General features: G+C 47.4%; 9 protein-coding genes across 9 annotated transcripts; 2 read left to right on the forward strand and 7 right to left on the reverse strand.

The window, feature by feature from the left end:
* Nucleotides 1-385: 385 nt before the first annotated feature.
* BT62DRAFT_1075337 (uncharacterized protein) lies at nt 386-1,901 on the reverse strand (the record flags this gene model as incomplete). The annotated part of the gene is made up of 7 exons (XM_043179109.1): nt 1,631-1,901; nt 1,451-1,575; nt 1,310-1,407; nt 933-1,259; nt 690-884; nt 511-633; nt 386-459 (listed from the first exon to the last, which is right to left on the reverse strand). Exons 1-7 carry the CDS (start codon nt 1,829-1,831, stop codon nt 386-388), a joined length of 1,143 nt encoding a protein of 380 aa, XP_043040760.1. The 5' UTR covers nt 1,832-1,901.
* A 61-nt stretch (nt 1,902-1,962) lies between these two features.
* Nucleotides 1,963-3,076, reverse strand: BT62DRAFT_1075338 (uncharacterized protein). The gene is made up of 4 exons (XM_043179110.1): nt 2,980-3,076; nt 2,905-2,922; nt 2,723-2,855; nt 1,963-2,674 (listed from the first exon to the last, which is right to left on the reverse strand). The coding sequence occupies exons 3-4, from the start codon at nt 2,823-2,825 to the stop codon at nt 2,004-2,006; spliced, it is 774 nt and encodes a 257-aa protein (XP_043040761.1). The 5' UTR covers nt 2,826-2,855; nt 2,905-2,922; nt 2,980-3,076; the 3' UTR covers nt 1,963-2,003.
* A 184-nt stretch (nt 3,077-3,260) lies between these two features.
* Nucleotides 3,261-3,951, forward strand: BT62DRAFT_986568 (uncharacterized protein; the record flags this gene model as incomplete). The annotated part of the gene is made up of 2 exons (XM_043190008.1): nt 3,261-3,683; nt 3,734-3,951. 2 exons carry the CDS (start codon nt 3,261-3,263, stop codon nt 3,854-3,856), a joined length of 546 nt encoding a protein of 181 aa, XP_043040762.1. The 3' UTR covers nt 3,857-3,951.
* A 115-nt stretch (nt 3,952-4,066) lies between these two features.
* On the reverse strand, nt 4,067-7,016 carry BT62DRAFT_967139 (uncharacterized protein). The gene is made up of 12 exons (XM_043188851.1): nt 6,726-7,016; nt 6,352-6,678; nt 6,182-6,300; nt 6,054-6,129; nt 5,813-6,001; nt 5,690-5,758; nt 5,582-5,644; nt 5,382-5,534; nt 5,305-5,328; nt 5,148-5,250; nt 4,967-5,098; nt 4,067-4,910 (listed from the first exon to the last, which is right to left on the reverse strand). Exons 1-12 carry the CDS (start codon nt 6,789-6,791, stop codon nt 4,210-4,212), a joined length of 2,022 nt encoding a protein of 673 aa, XP_043040763.1. The 5' UTR covers nt 6,792-7,016; the 3' UTR covers nt 4,067-4,209.
* Nucleotides 7,017-7,303: 287 nt separating this feature from the next.
* On the reverse strand, nt 7,304-9,816 carry BT62DRAFT_1018694 (amine oxidase). The gene is made up of 9 exons (XM_043178250.1): nt 9,304-9,816; nt 9,146-9,249; nt 9,010-9,096; nt 8,848-8,954; nt 8,737-8,793; nt 8,310-8,687; nt 8,152-8,256; nt 7,839-8,100; nt 7,304-7,786 (listed from the first exon to the last, which is right to left on the reverse strand). Exons 1-9 carry the CDS (start codon nt 9,558-9,560, stop codon nt 7,656-7,658), a joined length of 1,488 nt encoding a protein of 495 aa, XP_043040764.1. The 5' UTR covers nt 9,561-9,816; the 3' UTR covers nt 7,304-7,655.
* A 43-nt stretch (nt 9,817-9,859) lies between these two features.
* On the reverse strand, nt 9,860-12,024 carry BT62DRAFT_892938 (DUF89 domain-containing protein; the record flags this gene model as incomplete). Its single annotated transcript, XM_043183128.1, has 14 exons — nt 9,860-9,993; nt 10,038-10,090; nt 10,213-10,223; nt 10,278-10,605; nt 10,657-10,727; nt 10,784-10,794; nt 10,850-11,021; nt 11,073-11,085; nt 11,140-11,269; nt 11,299-11,408; nt 11,457-11,465; nt 11,514-11,624; nt 11,673-11,873; nt 11,975-12,024. 14 exons carry the CDS (start codon nt 12,022-12,024, stop codon nt 9,860-9,862), a joined length of 1,404 nt encoding a protein of 467 aa, XP_043040765.1.
* Nucleotides 12,025-12,225: 201 nt separating this feature from the next.
* Nucleotides 12,226-14,286, reverse strand: BT62DRAFT_893177 (uncharacterized protein; the record flags this gene model as incomplete). The annotated part of the gene is made up of 12 exons (XM_043183136.1): nt 12,226-12,353; nt 12,406-12,527; nt 12,583-12,704; nt 12,757-12,780; nt 12,835-12,987; nt 13,046-13,108; nt 13,162-13,230; nt 13,281-13,449; nt 13,510-13,581; nt 13,641-13,670; nt 13,724-13,863; nt 13,951-14,286. Coding segments are annotated over 12 exons (1,428 nt in total), but the record flags the coding sequence as incomplete, so codon positions are not given.
* A 720-nt stretch (nt 14,287-15,006) lies between these two features.
* BT62DRAFT_931116 (Thioesterase/thiol ester dehydrase-isomerase) lies at nt 15,007-17,033 on the forward strand. The gene is made up of 12 exons (XM_043186066.1): nt 15,007-15,054; nt 15,110-15,178; nt 15,229-15,256; nt 15,308-15,520; nt 15,570-15,695; nt 15,747-15,889; nt 15,937-16,044; nt 16,097-16,286; nt 16,334-16,382; nt 16,431-16,589; nt 16,649-16,781; nt 16,840-17,033. The coding sequence occupies exons 4-12, from the start codon at nt 15,312-15,314 to the stop codon at nt 16,920-16,922; spliced, it is 1,200 nt and encodes a 399-aa protein (XP_043040767.1). The 5' UTR covers nt 15,007-15,054; nt 15,110-15,178; nt 15,229-15,256; nt 15,308-15,311; the 3' UTR covers nt 16,923-17,033.
* On the reverse strand, nt 16,924-19,290 carry BT62DRAFT_948247 (kinase-like protein). The gene is made up of 5 exons (XM_043188059.1): nt 19,150-19,290; nt 19,036-19,093; nt 18,015-18,980; nt 17,390-17,963; nt 16,924-17,334 (listed from the first exon to the last, which is right to left on the reverse strand). The coding sequence occupies exons 1-5, from the start codon at nt 19,183-19,185 to the stop codon at nt 17,205-17,207; spliced, it is 1,764 nt and encodes a 587-aa protein (XP_043040768.1). The 5' UTR covers nt 19,186-19,290; the 3' UTR covers nt 16,924-17,204.
* Nucleotides 19,291-19,305: the final 15 nt, after the last annotated feature.

Genomic DNA, 19,305 nt, shown 5'->3' on the forward strand with positions numbered 1-19,305 from the left:
TGCCTTTAAGCAATTGACCGTCGTACTCAGTCTGGCCTATTATCCACTGCGTAAAAGTAACCTGCCTGCAACAATTCCTGCTAAAGCGAGGGTCTGGTTCTTCGATTTGGAGTCATAGTAGACAGGAGTCGGAGTGGTCACTCAGTGTCATGTCAGACCTGGCGAAGCCATGGGACGCTGCAGTCAGCTCCCGAGTCTAGTTTCTATTTCGAGGCCAATTCTCCAGATTGTAGCTAATGTATTCAGATCATTGAGAAGACATTACAAACTGAATTTTTCGGTGGAACCGTGCATGACCGTGTTGAGTGACTCACAAAGCTGCAAGCATTGTTTTTGCCGTCATGGGTGGACGGGGTTGCTGTGTCTGCGGACTGACGAATGTTACTTAAGTAAAAACGGCGGGTAGCACATCACACGCAAGTACGGAAATCCCGGCGTACACAATGACCTTTGTGAGAACTGAAATTTGTGAGCTAGACCGCCGTGATTTCTACCAACACAATGACATACCGTAACTTTTACGATGTTTACCTTGCACCCTACTTGTTGCAACCTCTTCTCTTAAAACCTCTTTTAATATTGGTACTAACATCGCCTTGGCAAGCAAACGCCATAAAAGAATAATCGACATGCCTTTCCAGTCAATGTCAGCTGAGATGAAACTGAAATAGAAACGAATGAAGTCCAACCTATGAACATCTTCAAAATGGGGACCATCCATAGGACGTCGGAGTCTACCCACATGGCAGCGCAGGCCCACGAGCTTATTGGCAGTAGAGTGCCAACGCTGAAGTAATTGGCACCCCATCTTCCAAGCAGAGCACCTAGCGCGACGCTCCCAGAAGCAATAGAATCCTCGAAGCAAGGACAAGGATCTACAGGAACTGTTCTATGGTTAGAGCACATCTAAAAGAATTGAGGGTGTCACGAACGGGGATGCATCTCGAGGAAGAACAGGAACACAAAAATGAGGACCAGTGGAACGGCCAAACCACCTTCAAACACCCAAGCTTCAAAGTAATGGAACATGGGAAGGCTATGCACCCAAACTGCTGAGCTTCCAAGGATGCAGCCGACAATGCAGTCGGTGAAAGTATGCATGCCTGTGTACAATCGGCCGAAGATGATGGTGAAGGTGTATATGAATATGTGGGGACGATATGCGGGCGATACATGGAGGAGGAAGTAGAGAGCAATCGAGGAGCATTGCGTGGTATGTGTTGATGGGAAACCGTACTCCAGATGATGGTCCCGGAGAGCTAACAAATTCCGTTAACGGCGAGCAGGACGGAGAGACGTTATCACGTACTAAGACGCGTTACGGGCGGGGAAGGCGGCCTGGGCGAGCAGAAAAGATCCTTGCATGACGAAGAGGCGTAGCCACCAAGAGCCAGTATCATCAGCAAACTGCAAAAAAGTGAGAGAAGCCACGATGTATGTAAGGACATACCCTCTACCAAAGTCATCGTACCCAAAGAAAAAGAATGGCGGGAGGACGATGAGAAAGAAAGTGTCGGTGCCGAGGTACGAAGAGTAGACAAAGTATATATCCAGCCAAGATGTACGCATTGTTCTCTGCAGTAAAGTCATTGGCAACCGTTTTCATGAGTTGGTACTAGTAAGTACATACTTGGAGATAGGCTACTGCCTTTGATTCAGCCTTGACACGTCCAACGAGCTTGGTTCGAACGGCATAGCGCCAGGGAGCTAAAGCCTTCGCGTAGTCCTTGTCCTTCAAGGCACTCGTGTCGACCTCTGTGGCATGTTCATCTGCTTCCACAGTTGTGGGGGGCAGCTGGCCACCGTATGTCTCTGGCTCTGTATCTGGCATAAGTTACAGTGACGCCGCTGCATTCGACAAAGGCGGGACAATAGAAAGTGTGATACATCATGGATAGCTGTCAAAGGTTACACCGAAAGCGGCCCGTAACAGGTACGCAACGAAATTCTAAGTATACTAAAGGCAACAGTTGCAGGAGACGGCATACGCATCGTCGCCTTGTTTACAGAATAATGTCCAGGTCCAGGTTCTCTTTATCTTCCCGCATCGAAACAGCCCTCTTCCTGCGACTCCGAGTTTCCATTGTGACACGAGAAAGCTTCCGTGACTGATTCTTCTTTTCCTTCTTCTCCAGATCGTCGTCACAGGCAGCGGGAACCTGCGAAATATCCAAGGGAGCGATATCTTCAGCGAGGGAAGTACTATGTTGTACATTTTGAGCGGGAAAGAGCTGGAGGCAGAGAGAATTTGCACGAAGCTGTCCTGTATCATTCGGGGTGGGTGTCGCTATGGCATCCGGAACAGCAGGAGGTGCCAGCAAAGATTTCATATCCATCCTTGATGGGTACTTGTCCAAGGCGTGAGAAGCTCCAATTGGAGACGACGTTACTTCTTCAGGATGTTCTGGAGTCAAGGGCGATTCGTTATAAGCATCAGCTGGATCCATGGTCATTTCTGAAGGCGATGGTGTAAAGTTGCGCAAAGAGGAAAGTGGAGAACTTGATAGAGACGGCGAAGGAGTCCTTGTGATATCGAGATTCGGCACTAACGGGCAAGAGTACTCCGCTTCGAGGGCGGCCTGAATAGCTGAAAGATCCAGTACTGAATCGGACCACGAAAAGACCAGGTTCGAAGGCAGTTGTGTCATGAGGACTTCAATTGCTGTAATTCTCACTAGGATCATACTAAGCCACTGCATGTAGACGGGAGAATATAACGCACGGTAGTGCATGTAGTGAGAATCCTGCCCAAGCTGTCTTTCCACGGCACGGAAAAGTTCAAAAACAGCGTCCCAGCAGTCACATATGGCAACCGGCACACACATGAAGGACACGTTCAAGTTGATGACAGCAGCCTGGACAGTTCTGTTCGATCGGACAACCACATAATGACCGTTCACATACCTCTAAAATATCGATGACCTGGAAAGATATACTGAGCAAAAACGGAACAAAGACGCGTAAATGACGCGAACCAACCACGTCCTGGTCCACATCAGCAAGCGCTTGAAAATCGACCGGAGAAATGATGTTGGTAGCTTGCAGACAGGTCTCGATATAGTCTTCAAAGGTCTTCAGTACACCAGGCTGAAATCTGGAAAAGAGAAGGTGCAGGACCAGCGCGTATAGATCGTATGGTAGCGAGTCAAGAGGCGGAGATGGTGATGGCATCTGGTCAAGAGGTGTCCGGCATCCGACCCGGACACCTTTTCCTTCCTTTACGCTACTACTACTACTGCTACTACTACTACCTTACCACGATGGCGGCAACTGCTCCTGCCAAGCCACCTGCACCGAAAAGGCGCAACAGAAAAAGAAAAAGACGGGCAGCATCTTCGTCTTCCTCCTCATCGTCATTCTCATCCCCCTCGGAAGACGAACCTGAGCCAAAAGAACCCATCCCAGCACCATCAGAATCTTCATCGTCATCAGAATCCGACTCTGACTCTGACTCCGTCCCTACCAGAGGACGTCCTGAACCTACCAAAAATGTCGCAGAGCTTCCTCGTGTGCAGACAAGACAATTGCCTTCACCATCACCGCCTCCAACTGCGATTCCTTCCTTCATACCCGCTTCGGGAACTGCTCCAGCTAATGAACAAGAGTTAAAGGCAAGATTCAGGAAATTTTGGATGGCCTCTGTGGCTGATGGCTTCCGAGATGATTTGGAAGAAATACGAAAGGTACGTCTACTTTCTTGCATCTTGCAAGAGTTGTCCTCACCTTGTGATAGGAACCTAACCTTGGGGCCGCTCGTCTCTCTCTACTCATCGATTCTTTGGCCTCTGGCGCCGAGGTGTTCACGTCCACGTCTTCGAAGACTTCCACCAATGAGATGCAACTTGTCTTGGAATAGAGTGCGTTATGCTATCTTTTGGGTCGGTTTACTTCTTCTAACAGATGACAGAGGGCAATTATATTTTTGGGCAGGCGACAGACTCACCGTTGACGGAATTCGACTGGTGGCCTGTCTTTTTGGGATGGCTTGTCACCCTGCCAAGGCTTGAAGAGAGATCTCGGACCCAGGAACGGCCTGGGATAGGCTAGACTAGTGAGGTCTGTTGACATGGATATATCAGACAAGACTCTATCTTGTATTACACGACATATTGTAACCCATGCTAACAGTGTTACCAGTACAAAAGATGGGATCAAGTAGTATCAGTATGAAAGTATGTTGGCACGATGATGACTAGCAACCACTCTTAACTACAAGGGCTTCGACGGACGAGGGCTCGCCGGCAATCTCGGTCCACGTAGACTATCAGGGGAGTCCTGACGAATAACGGCGGGAACGGAAGAAGAGGCTCCTGGAGGTGGAGTCGATTCCTTAGAGACAGCCGAAGCCGAAGTAGATGTGGAAGACTTAATGCCAGCGTCTTTCGCCTGCGAAGACTTCATCCTCCTGGGCGTGCTGATGACGGGCAAGTCTTTGCGAACAACGGTGGTTATAGAATTTACCAACGATGCAGTCTCTGTGTCCTGTCGTTGGGGAAAAGGGAACAGACGGGTCGGAGGTCTGTTGGACTGCTCCTTCCAAGTAGATTTGGTCGTTGAACGTGACTGCTTGTTGTAAGTCGAAGTCGTGGAGGATGTAAGGGCAGTGGCCGTCGATACAGTAGAAGTGCGTTGGCTCCGTGCGACTTTGGGAGTGGAGGTGAATTTCATGGTAGGTCGGTTAGAATCGGAATACACCGAAAGAGAATAGCCAGCTCTCGTTTCGAAATGAGCGGCCGACGGTTCCTGGATGTCAGGCATCTCCTTCTCGTCCAATGGTACTTTCTTCGACGATGCGTAGGACTTTTCAGATGCCGAACGCTTAAGTCCGACTATGTCATCGACATCATTGACATTCTTGGAGAAGTACGCCGGTGTAAAATCCATGCCTTCAAGGGTGTCGCTGACTCTCACTGGAGCTACGGCATTAGCATTCGAATAGATATCGAAGAAAAGAAAGTCAACGTACAAAACTGTGCCAGGCCTTTGTCAAAGTGTAGGCGGCAAACAACACCCAAAGCTGAGGTAGCGACCAGGAGAATGTAAGTGGTCACGGTCATGGTGGCAAAAAAAGGCCAAGACATGAAAATGAAGCGATACACTACATCATAGAGTTAATAAGATTTCATAGACAATCTAGGGATACATACGCGGACTGGCAAACATGAAGGTTGAAACGCCTAGAAGAAACAGAGAAAGGACACCGAAAACAACGAATAAACGACGATATTCTCGCCGGACAGAAATCCATCCCTAAAAGATTTTCGCGTCAAAGACTGAACAGAAAATAATCGTTTTGAAACGAACCAGAACTACCCATGGAAGTTCACACTAGAAGTGGGACTTATTAGTGGTGTCTAAAAGACATATCTTGGCGTACTGACCGCTGCGGTTACGCCAAAAACAGCAAGATACAGAGGAAGATGTCGGGCAACACGTCGGATGCTGCCTCCAGAGATCTTGTCTATCCACATCCCAGTGGCAGCAAGGGCAAAAAACCCAGCTAATTGTAGCATCACGGAAAACAAAAGAACGAACTAGAGTAAATGTAAGACAAGTCGAGGTATATGGAAGGGCGACATGCTTTGTATATTCTATTGATTTCAGGCGAACCACCAACACGACTAAACGATTGGTTCGCGTAGACCTATGACGATAAGCAGACGATCATTACTCATGGCATTGAGTCTACCTTGTAGAGATTGGCAGACAAATAAAGCAGTGTCAGAAGCGCAACACCATTGAGGACGACAACGGGGATCTGTCAAAAATTTTCAATTCGACGCCTGCCAGATATCACGACGGTAGATCACACCGTATGTCTCGTTCGAATGGTCCACCAATCTTGCAAAAGATCGATGCCATCACAGGTGCCATGCACAATGAACCGGTTATACCGAGCCTGTAAATGTTTCGAGCTTGAAACGCGGAAACTTGCCCAAGCTGTTCCGAGTATGTGACCAGCCAAAGGCGCTCCGAGATGCGGAAGAGACTCGTTCAATATCTGAAGACTGGTGTCACAAAACGAGAACGATAGACTGAGGATAATAACGGACAGCGATGATTGAGAGGCTCAGCATCCAAATCTGGTATAGCAAGGTAACGACATCTTCTTTCCTTGAGTCTTGAAGGCTTGGAACCGAAGTTCAGTTAAACGTTACTACGATTGAACATGAAAACTCACACATCCCCAAGCCAACTGAAAGACTGCAAACATGGGACAGGTAACACACTGTCTGCAACCTTGACGCCAACCATAGCTCCGGAACTATTGAAAACCGGTAGAACGGTAGGGAGATCGCGCTAGTAAGACCGTTTGGAAACAATAACAAGCTGTAGCCAGTTGCTGCGCACCTTGGCAAAAGAGTGAGCTGAATCACCGCGCAGCATGAATTCATCTGTCGTGTTGCCAGTGATGGCAGAGGTCAAGTTACCAGGTCGAATAGGAACGCAGTTGGAATCCCGCTCGCTCGGAATATCATGGCAGTATTGCAGCAAGTTGCCTGATAAGATCGTCAAACCATTGGTAACGTTGGCCTCGATTAAGATGTCGGAGATGAGATTGGCGGCATTGGAGTTATCGTAGTAGGCCAGGCCTTGGAGACCAACCAAAACCACACAAGTCAAGAAAGCGACAATGAAGTAGAGCAAGGTGAATCTGGTCAAGGTAATCCTAGTATACTGCAATAGGATTAGAAGACAGTGCATGTAGTGAATACAAAACGCACCACTATCTTCAGCCTGGACCCCCAAAGAGCCTTTTTCACGAATTTAGGAGAGGAGTTTCTCAGCATCGCTCAACGACGACGAACCAGTCGTATAGAGAAGGACTTGAAGAAAAGAGTGGTAGGACAACGTCGTCAGAAAACGCACCCAGGGCGTGATTAGACCAGCTCAGTAATGCATATGCACGCAAGGTGGTGGGTGAAAGAAAGAAAGAAAGAAGTAAAGATACATGTCGCATGGTGCGGGGCAGCATAAATTAGAGTGAAATTCTAGATTGTGGCGGTAGCAGAAGACGGCTTAGCAACGGCTTCTTTATCAAATAGCTCATCACTGTCTCCTTCGCAACTTCCGTTTTCGATAATAAGTACAGAACCGGCTGGCTCAGTCTTAGGCCTCATATATATATCTACTATGGGAATCCGTTCTTCACATCCGTTGTCTTTGATGCATGCCACCCATCGTCTTCGATACACTGACACCACGCCGCTCTATACAATGTTCCCGCTCAAGACCTTGGATGTGAATAACGAGCGAAGCGCGCAGACGATCCGATACAGTATTTGGTGAACTGTCAGTACGTGGGACCCACTATGGGACCGAGGTGCCACATAGTGCCCCCTCATGAATCCGAGAGGCTCACCATCCGAAGTGCTGGACGCCAGACTATTAGTCGCGTGTTACTTTTTAGACAGCAATGGTAGCGGGTCCAGACCACTTCAGTGAGTGGCACCTACAGACGATAGTGACAAGAAATTGGAAGATAGACAACATGGCCTGTCCGATGCAGCTGAATTTTCGGCGGTAGATGTAGTCCTCGATTCTCCGATTCTTAACAACCATTCACGATACATCACCAACCTGACCTTAAGTATCTCGATTATCCTTCACAATGCCTCGACAGTCAACATACGATAGGCTCGCTCAGCTGGACGTCATATTTCGTATGGAAATGCGTTCCTCACTTCCTCTACATGTTGCAATGCCACACATCCGTCACTCTTGATACATTCCGCCATGATCGTTGCTACAATCAACCCTTCAAAGTACGCACCATGCAGAAAGCCTGAAATGACGCATCAACTGCCTGTTCCGCGATAATTATACTCCTAGCTCACCAAAATATTTCTGGCTCGTTGCTTCGCCTGCAAAATATAACCGGTCAACATTTGACCGGAGGTTGTCGTGATGTTGACTGAAGAATGATGGGGGCCAATTAGAGTAGGATCCTCGGTAAAGAGGATCAGAATTCCAGCGCGGAAAGAGAAAGTCGGTCGGTTCTGGTATGGTAATGTTTGGGTACATCTTCTGGAGGACTTCCAGCACTTCACCCTGTACCTGATCATCTGACAATGCCTCTATTCTCAAGGACCAATCGCCCTGTAGAACAAACCTTGAGAGGAACACAAACTTTCAAAGGTGAAAGCTAACTGTTACAGTGGCGAAGATCAGCCCGGACCCTGGGAAGAAGTCTGGATGGTCCAACGATTGCCAGACAGGGTAGGTGCCGCGCGTTGGGTCGGCGTACAACGCGAACTGTTACGAAATCAGTGCACACCCACATTCCGTTCCGGGAGAGACTGACTGACCTCCGTATCAAACCAGAACTTTTCGGGAAACTTCAAGAATATCTTTGTGTATGTGGCCATTGTCATACTCTGGATTGCTTCCATTTTGTAGGCCGGAAGGGAAGGCTTGAATGTCACATCGTCGTCCTGCAATACCCCAAGGCTGAACGTGCAAAGCGCATAATCTCCTTCAATTGTTTCGCCGCCTGTCATCGTTACCTGGACTCCGCCCCCGGAGTACGAAATCGTCTTCACTGTCGAACTCAGTAAAACTTGTTCGGACTTCAGGAATTCTTGAGCCTCCAGTTGGATCAGGGCCTTGAACCCTCGTTGATCTATAGCGAAAAAATCGTCCTCAGAAAATCCGCCTTGGTCCACATTATAGGTGAAATTATTCGCCTAAACTGGCTTCAGCTTTCGAACTGCTTCAGCGATTGTCCTTACGTGCCCAAGACGAAGCAATCCACGAGGTCTGATCAGGTTTCTGAGCATATTCCCAATCAAACTGCGCCAAGGGTCATCCTAAGTCTAGATGTAATTGTTATAGAAATAGACTTGCCTGGTAGTACTCTGAAGCCATCTCATGCGCGTCTCGTGGCCTGGCTCCATTCAGTGCATAACCGGTTTTTGAAGTCAAATCCACCAGTGATCCATTGACACGCGCACCTGCAACACATAGTAAGTATTGAACGTAAACATTCACGCAGCTGATCGAACACGCCTGCAGTCACAGTCAAAGCGGTATAGGCATCAACAGAATCGTTAAATACGTCCAGATAATCCACTTCTCCGGTAACATCAAAAGTCGCTATAACCGATGAGGTCAGTGTGAGAAATTAATGGACGCGGCCACCCACTTAAACTTCCAACGAAATTGTTGGACTCAGTCGTAACGTTGTGCTTCAGGGCCAGTTCGAAAATCGGGTTAGCCGGACCTGTTCCCGTTTGCGTCCCTTGAATCCTTGGGTCGAAAATATTAGCCTGCTAAATGTCGAGGTTAATCCCTGATACACACCAGTTGGCACCAAGTTCGATCGTGTAGCCTGCAAAAGTATGGCTCTTCATTCGCCCGCCAAGCTCATCGCGAGCTTCAATGATTAAGAAATTGTCGATGCCATTTTCGTGCAAAGTTCGAGCAGCGATAACACCTGCAATGCCCCCACCAAGAATGAGCACTCGAGAGCTGCTAGATCTGTTGTTTCTAGGGACAACAGATCCTGACACGCTAGCTATTAAAGCAAGAGAAGCAGTTAAAACGAACGCAAGCATCATGCTGGCCAGGAGATAAGGAGCGAAAGGGTGCACTTATCTTAAATATGTATTTCTCTGCCGGATACGGCGGGCGTAGGACCTGAAGTGTTCATATCAATGGGTTTTGCATGTGCTCCTCAAAAGAAGTTCCGTCCTTGACACGGATCGACGGAAATGCATTTAATCTGATGAGAACAAAAGGAAGGCGGACACAAAAAATACATTTACACAGTCGTCTAGTGTGACTTATCCTCGAAGGATATCAAGGCATACCTGTAAAGGGATCAATAAGGGACAGCAATGACAGAGAAGCCCCGAATTTACCGCCCGTTTACTCGCCAGTGCTTGTCGGTTTTATTAAGCTGCGCAGCTACCTCATTACTAACTCCCACGACAACATCAGCCTTGCTAGTGCGGAGACTCAATAGAGGGAAAGATCCCGCCAAAGGCCCTGCTACAGTGTGAAGAAAATACTCGCACCATTGAAAAACATCTTACCTATGGCCACCCTAAATGGAGTCAGCGTTGGCCAGCTTATGTCCCCCGTCAGCCTGCAGGCACAGTCAGTATCTAGAAGCGTTTTAAATAAGGGAACGACTTACTTGCGGTAACTAAGTGGATCAGATGAGGAGGTAAAATGTTAACGAGTATTAGATCGGATCATCGTACTTACTTTAGGTCTCCCTATATGACGCGCATCGGTCTTTGATCAAAGCACAAGATAAAATAAAGAATAACCTTAAATATAACAAGGCTGCTGTTCAGATGAAAATCGGTCCACAGAGACTGAGCATGGATCTTCATGTTCCAGTAGGGTAAATGAGTCGTCCAGAAATCAGCTGTGGAGCCTATTCCTTCTCCAAGAGGAGTGCTTATTGGTACGGACAACGAGAAAATGCCTCGTTCTACATAATCTTTCCACCTTTCCGTCATATACCGAAGGTGTTTCTTCTCTGCTTCGGTTGGACACGATGAAGCCAAAAACGCGTCGTCAAGGAGAAGATCAAAGGTTTGCGAAAAGTCGGATGGAGTTACATCGGATACAAACCATGGAATCAACTTAGGGCTTCATTTAAATCAGCCGCAAGGTTAGTAACACATCGTTGAGACTACGCACTGCATAACGACCTTGGAAACATATGGTGTATGAGTGACCAAAAAGTCGGCGAAAACCAGGTCCGTAAAGAGCTGAATGAATTGGTATTTGGTGAAAGTCTGAAAAGTTTTTCTCGGCGAAGGCTTACTTCAAATCCAGCTATAATATCGTCACAATATCTGTCAATAAGATTTGAGAAGAGCATTTATCTGACCATTATCAAGCACAAAATCTATTCTTCCGTCCTTGAGAGACTTGAGATGGTCCCATGCAGTTTCCTGATCGTCTTTCAAAATGAACGCTTCTCTAGCTGCTTGAGCGTCTTTGCCAACAGCTTGAAGATGCTCGATGTCGGATAAGGACAAGTTTGTTAATAGCGATAAATCCTATGAGTTACTAGTCGTAAGAGACTTCAAGGCGTAAAGCAGTCCACAAACGATGGAGTTTCCCCTAAGAAAGAACATGCTGTTATGTGATACGGAAAGTCCAGAAGAGTTAAGTTACCATAAGCACATCTGCACCATCTCTTGAAACAAAACCCTCAGGTTATCAACATTTTCCTCTATGTTTTTCTTCGCATGATCCAATTCATGGATAATTGTTGCGATCTCTGTATTCAACTGAGCGACCCAACCTTATAAACTAGCCCCAAGGATCACTCACTATATATTGCGACTCCAGATTTCTGAAACGCGTCGATCTTCTGTGCACGAAAGGGATCGTATCGACGCCAGTGCGTTGTTTGCAATAGGAAGGACCAGATTAAACGATAACTAACCGCATATTAGGCGCATCGAGATTGATAGGAATGGTGTACAGACAGATAACATCTAGAAGGGTTAAGATGGCTATTCATATCGAAAAATACGAAGTCGTACTCTGCAAAGAGCCAGGGGGCAGTAAACCACGTATTCTTCGAGATAGCCGCCAGTCGTTCCAGCTCTGCATTATATGTCTCTACTTGTGAACCACCGTCTTGAGGGAGAGATCTGAAATGTGTTCAAAAATACTGAAGGTAGGTCAAAAAGCGAACGCACTCTAATGCATGATCCCGCGCCATCTCATACTTGAGCTTACTAACCTTCTCAATGAGGGATTTCCCTTCTGCAAGCTTTCCTTCCAGCGAATCCTTGCCATCGGCTTGTCCTAAACTAACAAAAAGATCGTGATTCTCTAAATGAAGCTGGTTCACGACTCCAGTAAGGATGATCGGCCATCGCTTCTGGACAGTTTCGTAGCTACAATTGTCGGACCATCGTTCAGAGATAAAATTGACGACAGACTCACGAAAATCTGATGGTCTTGGTCAGAAGCTACCGGAAAATATAACTTTACATACCCTTCCTTGTCGATGGGGTCGTACGAAGGATACGGTGCTTGGAATACCATTGCAATATGGAAGATGGGTCCAAGGTATACCGGTGACTCCGGCCCGAGCTCCCGTAAGACAGGCTACACTTCGAATATATACAAGGTTCGCGTTTACATGTATTGAAACAAAAGTAGAATAAATAGAGAATATATCATATCCGAATACGACTCATGACAGGATGAGCCTCCGGCCCACTGCAGTTGTGATTCAGCTGTGACTCAGTGGTAGCCTTGAAGACAGTCGATAGCTTTGTCGTGTTCTGCTTTCGAGTCAACATGGTAATCGACGTCATTCTCGAAGACTGCAGGGGAAAAATTCAATGATTCCAGAATGGAATCTGCATGCACTGTAACAATGTCAGTGCCGTGCTCTTCAGAGTAGCAGATGCAAAGACGTACGATAATGGGAAAGACCTTTGTCAAAATTACGGAGGCAAATGATACCTAGAATCATGCAAGCACCCATAAGAATCATAGAGGCTACAATCAAACACGCCAAGTTCGTCCAGCTGACAAACGTCCTGCGTGAGAGACAATGGTCAGATCGTGTACTTGGCTGACAAAGAGCTTCAAAACATTACTTGCCATCGGAAGACTTGTGAGTAAAACATGATACTTGTAGTGAATAGGAAAACAAAGGAAGCGAAAATGAAAAGAGCCATCAAGATCGTTTTCTCGTGTCGAATTGCGTACCATCCCTATGACGGTTGTTAGATGTAGTGAGAAAAGGGCGAAAAAGGGCAGCCTGACCAAAACAAGCCAAGGAATAACAAGCTGAAAGAACCAATGGATCAGTACACAATGTATACGGGAATTTAAACCACGCACAATGGCATAGAATATGAACACACCCTCATAGATAAAGGTGTGCTCCGATATTGCTCCAACGTATGTATTAAATAGTTGATCAATCCAGAGCCCCATACCCGCCATAAGAACGTAGAGTTCCAGTTGCAAGCACGCTTGAACTGCCATAAAATACTGATGCCATATATGTAAGCAATAGAAAAGAGATAATGGATTGAATGGATAGTCATACCTTGTACAGAGTTGCAATACGCTTTGGTGCGCCAACGCACTTGAAAGACCGTTTGTTATAGTCCTGAGGCAAGAGGCCCGTGAGCAAGTGGACGCACGATAAATCTTGACTCTTACCCTGAAAAGTGTCAAGGACAAGTAACATGCAATAGACAAGGCAGTTAAATTGAGGATCAGATCCGGTACCTAAGGCATAGGTGTGTAAGATTCTATGACGAAATGCGGGATGGCCTCACCTCGTAACCGTTTCTCACTCGGAAGTAATCCCCGTTGAAGAGGTCAACTGAGCAGGGTGTATGAGAGTCAGCGATAAGTTCTTGATAGATGGATTTCTTTGAGCGGGATCGCCAAAGAGCATAAGCAGACCAAGAGGTAAGAAGTGTTCGAGCGCAAAATCCAGCGACACTAAACTCACATGAATGGCAGACTATCAACATCGAGTCTTAACCTGCGTGAACCACTTACATATGAGGCACAGAATCATATACCATGGCGATTACAGATATCGTGAATAGCCAGAATTGAATGAAGACCAATCTAATGCCGGCATGCATGAGTTCGCAACCATAGAATATGTCTGGGAAACACAAGCGTACGCAAGGTCCTCCCTCTCATTGTTTCGTAAGCTGCGTAAGGGTTGTTAGCTACGAATACAACAGTGTACGACGAAAAGAAGTACTCTTGAGAAGGAAATGTGAGGATTTCGACGCACTGCATATCCAACAATACTTCATCTTTACCATCCTGAGATTTAATGGTGATGCCTGTTTCATTGCGAGATAGGGCTGGTTGCAGGTCACTGCCAATATTGGCGCGCAGCTAAGAACGAGATGTTAAGCGGCGATTTCAAAGAGGAAGTATCGGACGTACTAAATTACCACGTATAATTGACTATTGATAGGGTACAATGTAAGTGCGAAGGAATGTTGCAGAGAAAAAACCACGAACGTCTTCAGAAGACAAATTAGAGGCATTGGTGTGGGACTCAAAGACATCCGTGCAGTTGGAACCAAAATGAGGAATATAGTTGCACATTCTTAACCGATAGTTTCCACTTGACCCTTCGAGGAGTGTATGATTCTTTGTGGGGACTTCTGCCGCATGGACGATCTTGGAAAGAAACGAACTGTACTCCGAATCGACCGAAAAGAGAAACGATTGTATGATTCCTTGAGCAAAACAATGGAAGAGTCCAAAGAGAAAGAACATGAATGTCAAGCGATTGCGTGTGACGCGTGCGTACTGTCCTTCTGTAAGTGTCCGGAAACAACGAAGAAACTAGGCACGGACTAATGAGCGGGCTTTCCTTTTAAAAACGCCAAGACTCCACTTTGAAAACATGGCGAATCGTCGCAGGGGGCAGGGGGCAGAATGGATCAAAAAAGAGTCCCCGGGATGAGAAGTAGTGGAGGAAAGACAAGCAGTGCGTGAAAGAGGGCGAGAAGATCACTCAGGATATCAACTGGGTCACCATCGACTGCTTCCATTGACTTTTGCGCATGATGATCATCTGCTAATGATTTTTCCGAAAACATAATGGTCAGACGACCGGCACTTTTTGGTTTTGAATGGTATCTACCCAGTTGAGAAAATGCAAGCTGCAAGTAGCCAGTAGCACTGTGGGTAGTCCAGTCTCGTAAGAGACGAGGTAGACAATCATAGGCAACCATTTTCTCCCAGAATTCGTGTCGTGACCGATTCCACATGAACGAAGAGCTTCAAGTTGTCCTGAGTTTGTTCCGCCAAATTCGTTTCCAGTTCATCCCCATAATGATCCGATGTAGCATTCAGTGGGGGTGTGTCCAAGGCCCTATAAAAGTTGAGGGTGGTACATACGTACACGTACATCAGATACAGTGAAGCGGTTGACGCAGGCGGTAGGGAGAGTGATGATCGGGCCGTTACGATAGCCGAACCCGGAACTGGGAAAGCTGTGGATTAACCCGTCTCCGACCCTTGCCAGTTGCATCCACGATGTTCAAAGCGTTATCTGGACAGGGCCGACACGCAGTTCGTAACAGAAGGCTTTTCTCCCTCTGCACTGCTCTTAGGGATTCTAATTCAGCTTTGCCACGTTCCGTAGTTGAAGAAACGCAAGATGTAACAGTTATGGACAAATTATTGAAAGTGGTTAGTGAGTGATTTTTAACCTTTCGACCTTCAATATAACATTGATTCACTCAGGGACTCGCTCTGATCCTGCCTATCATGCGTATGTGCCTTTTTCACCTTCGTAGGCCGGTCGTAATCACTATACTCGTAGGATCATGCCTATGCGGACCCCAGTCAAATGGTCGGAAACACTGCTAAATACTGCGCCCAAGCCTGGAGAGGAGGCTACCGTTCAACCAACGCCTATCGATTTGACTCCGAGATATATGCATGACTCTTATACAGAGCTTATACTTCCTTTTGGGTCTTCGCTGGAATTATTGGAAGAGTACATAAATGCTCATGGCACAATCAGGACCGGCAAGTGAGTATGTTATGTAATTTGTGGCAGGGATCCCAAGATTAATATTTAGGCTTATGGAGCACCTCGATTCACTAGCCGGGTCGATTTCCTACAAGCATACACTTGGGCCAGGCGTTGAGACTCTTGGTCGCATCAAGGAAAGGGGATTCTACATCGTTACAGCGTCGGTGGACAGGTTCGAAGTCACATATACTGCATACCTAGCTACTTAACGAGCAATATCTAGACTTGATATGCTCGCCAACTTGGACCCCACCAGAGACCTTCGCCTAAGCGGTCAGGTCATATACACCGGCAAGAGCTCTATGGAAGTAGCTGTGAAAATGGAGAGTATTGGTGGTAGCAAGGATAAGAAAACAGTGCTTCTCGGTATGATCGACGACTTATTTCGTTCCGGTAGTTAACCCTTTTTCTAGGTCGGTTTTCTATGGTATGCCGTGATGCTAACACCCACAAAGCGCGGAATGTGAATCCTCTGGTCATCAGCACTCCAGAAGAAGAAGCATTGTATGCTATGGGTGAAGGTGGGTGTGCTCGTTAATCTGCCATATTGCGACCTCTGACAAATCCCTCAAGACATGAAGCGGCGACGTCAATCTGTGGCGCTGCGCTCCTTGGACCGTGTGCCTCCCAGCTCAGAGGAGGCCGAAGCGTTACATTCGTTCTATCTCAACTATGGTCTAGACGAAGCCAAGGATATAGACCGTGTCTGGATGGGAGACACTCGTGCAGAAAAGTGCATGCTCATGTTCCCACAGGAACGGAAGTACGTACTTACGCTTCTCATGAACGATCACTACTGAACGTTTGTAGTGTTCATCAAAAGGTCTTTGGTGGACACCTTATGAGATTGGCATATGAGGTGTGCCCGCAGTATGTTTTATTTCTTCCGCGACTGACAGCCATGTAGCTCGGCTTCGCCAACAGTAGCATGTTCACCCGGGGTCCTATACGTTTCTTGTCGCTGGACGGTATCTCCTTCGCCAAACCCGTTCCTATCGGGTCTATCCTTCGTTTGACATCATACATCCTGCACTCGACCACATCGGCCCAGTTTCCCATGATTGTCGTAAGTACGATGCTGACAGTTTCAAAGTTGTTATCAGTATCTTAGACTGCATCATGCAGCACGTAGGAGTCACAGCCAATGTTGTAGACGCAAAGACCGGCTCCGAGCATACGACGAATGAGTTTAGGTTCACCTGGGCCAAAGAAGAGGGGCACAAACTCAACCGAAAGGTCGTGCCGAAGACCTATAAAGGTTGGTCCTTACAAGTGATGGCTCGTCGCTGTGCCGATGCTGAAATATGATATTCCAGAGGCAATGCTTTGGCTTGAAGGAAAGAGAGCGCTAGAGCTCGGAGACCAAATCCGCGGGATGCGGAGTCACATCAAGGAATAACCACAGGACAACGCAAGTCAATCACATCTGAATGACGTTTTAAATTGAATGGATACAAAACCACTACGAGGAACTAGATGAATCTTATCGTATAATATAATCACATACAAGACGTTGATGTTTGTACAAATGTCAAGCTGAAAGTATGATGTTGGGAGTCCATGTATGCCTTATAATTATTGGTCCATGAGTGGTCGTGATGGAATGTCAGGAATGGAGGTCGGAAACGTCGTAAAAGGTCGTTAATGATTATCATGATGAAAGTGAAGGTCAGAGGCGCGATCATCTAGTCGGGCTCGCCTTTCCACCTTGCTTTACTTTAGACACTGGAGACATGCCTGTCGCGTGGTCATGGTAAGAAGGTCGGAGACCACAGTCGCGTGGAGCAACCTCGCCGCACTTGATGTGGGCCCTTTATAGCATGTTTCAGTGACAGGGCTCGGATATAAAGAATTTAGAAATCGTACTTCAATCCACAGTCATCACACTGCAACACGGGTTTCCATCCTAGCCGTTTCGTACAGATATCGCATTTGGCGACAAAGAGGCCACTGGAGAAAATTAAGTCAAACGGGTTCCATGTGATGGCTTCACCGGGGGGTGATGTGGTACCACTGATGCTATTCTTCTTGGGCTTGGCGCCACCAGGCTTGAGAAGGGTGAAGCGGTGGACAAGAGGAGCAACATAGTTGCCATGCAGAGAGCGGATTGTGGATCCTCCTTCTGTCGCCAGTGCGCTGGATATTACCGACGGGTCCGCCGCAGTGTGGTATGAGTCAAGGGAGTCGATAGACATAATGGATGAAGTACCCAAGAGATCCTTGTCTTCGGTACACTGGGCCATAGTGCTGGAACGATGGGGCGGGGGTGAATGGTTTGACGCTGGTAGCACTTGGCCGGGGGTCTCGTTTGGATTTAGGGAAGCACGAATGGTTAGAATAGAGGAAAGGGAGGGAGGCACTGTATGCTGCGAAGGGTGCGCACGGATAACAGTGGTGCTGTATTCGGATGACCCAGTGTTCAGAAGGGGTTCATTACCACCTGGATGGATATAGATAAGTGATCCGGACTCCAAATGAGGAGCAAGCTTACCGCCAGTTGAATTACTCCAATCACTCTTGACTCCTACAGTGGATAGGCCCATGACTGCTTCCATCAGCTCGTCATCACTATCATCGGTGGAAGACCCGCTGGACCGAATATTCTTTCCGACTCCCATTCCGAAACTGGGAATGCGTGGGCCAGCTGGTGGTCGCTTGCCGCCGGTCATGAACTTGATGCTACCCACATGAGAATCTTCATCCTCACTCGGACGTGCCAGCACTTCCACTTCAATTTTCCGAAGACGCTCAAGGATATCACGGGTAACAGGTCGTGCGGCGGGATCTATCGCGAGACAGTCAAGACACAGGGCGACCATGTCGGGAGGACAGCCGGGACTGGCGAGTTTGTAGATCTCATCTGCATCGATATTGAATGTGGGAGCAAACCTCTTGAAATGCCTGTCATCTGCCAATTGGCGTGACACGATCTCACAAAATATGATTCCAAGGGAAAAGATGTCGGTGGGCAAATCAAACTCGTCCCCAAGCAGGACCTCGGGGGACATGTACGAGTCTGTACCACAGAAGGTAAGTCGCTTAGACTCTTCTTCATTTCGAGCGGCGATGCGAGCGAAACCAAAATCAGTGATCTTGAGACGTCCGTTGGAAGTGACAAGCAGGTTTTCGCCTTTGAGATCGCGATGAATACATTTGCGAGCGTGCAGGTAGGCAAGAGCACGGGCAATGTCCGTTGCAAAGGAGAGACGAAGGCGCCAGGGAAATGGCTTCGACTTGTTGTGGATATAAAGACGAAGATTTCCGTTCTCGATATATTCGGAGACGATGAAGATTCTGTTGTCAGGCTCCGGCGCACGGGACAGACCCAAGAAGAGTACGATATTGGGATGTCGCGACTCCTTCATCAACCGCCATTCTCGCTCAAAGTACTTGCCGACGTCGTACTCGGTGGATGGGAGAACTTCCTTGATGGCCACGTCGATGCCCAGGTATTTCCCTGCAATCAGCATTACAGAGGTCGCGGTAGATCCGTTGAGATACATGGAGCACACCTTTGTAGACATTCCCAAACGACCCGGATCCCAGTCTGACCCAGTCCCCCTTGATGTCCTAATGGATGAAATTGATGAGCAAAGGATGCTGGATGTCATGAAGTGTCGACAGACCTCGTACGGGATCACATCGAAGGCATCCGAGTGCATCGTAAGTAACGACAGAGAATTAGAGAAGACAAAGACGGCGAGCCCGACCACAACGACGAAGAAGTCGAGGAAGATGTGAATGTTGTAATGAAGCGCCAAGAATCGTCATGCACGTGATTT

The sequence above is a fragment of the Guyanagaster necrorhizus genome (assembly GCF_019112545.1).
Source record: "Guyanagaster necrorhizus MCA 3950 unplaced genomic scaffold BT62scaffold_10, whole genome shotgun sequence".
Classification (NCBI taxonomy): domain Eukaryota; kingdom Fungi; phylum Basidiomycota; class Agaricomycetes; order Agaricales; family Physalacriaceae; genus Guyanagaster; species Guyanagaster necrorhizus.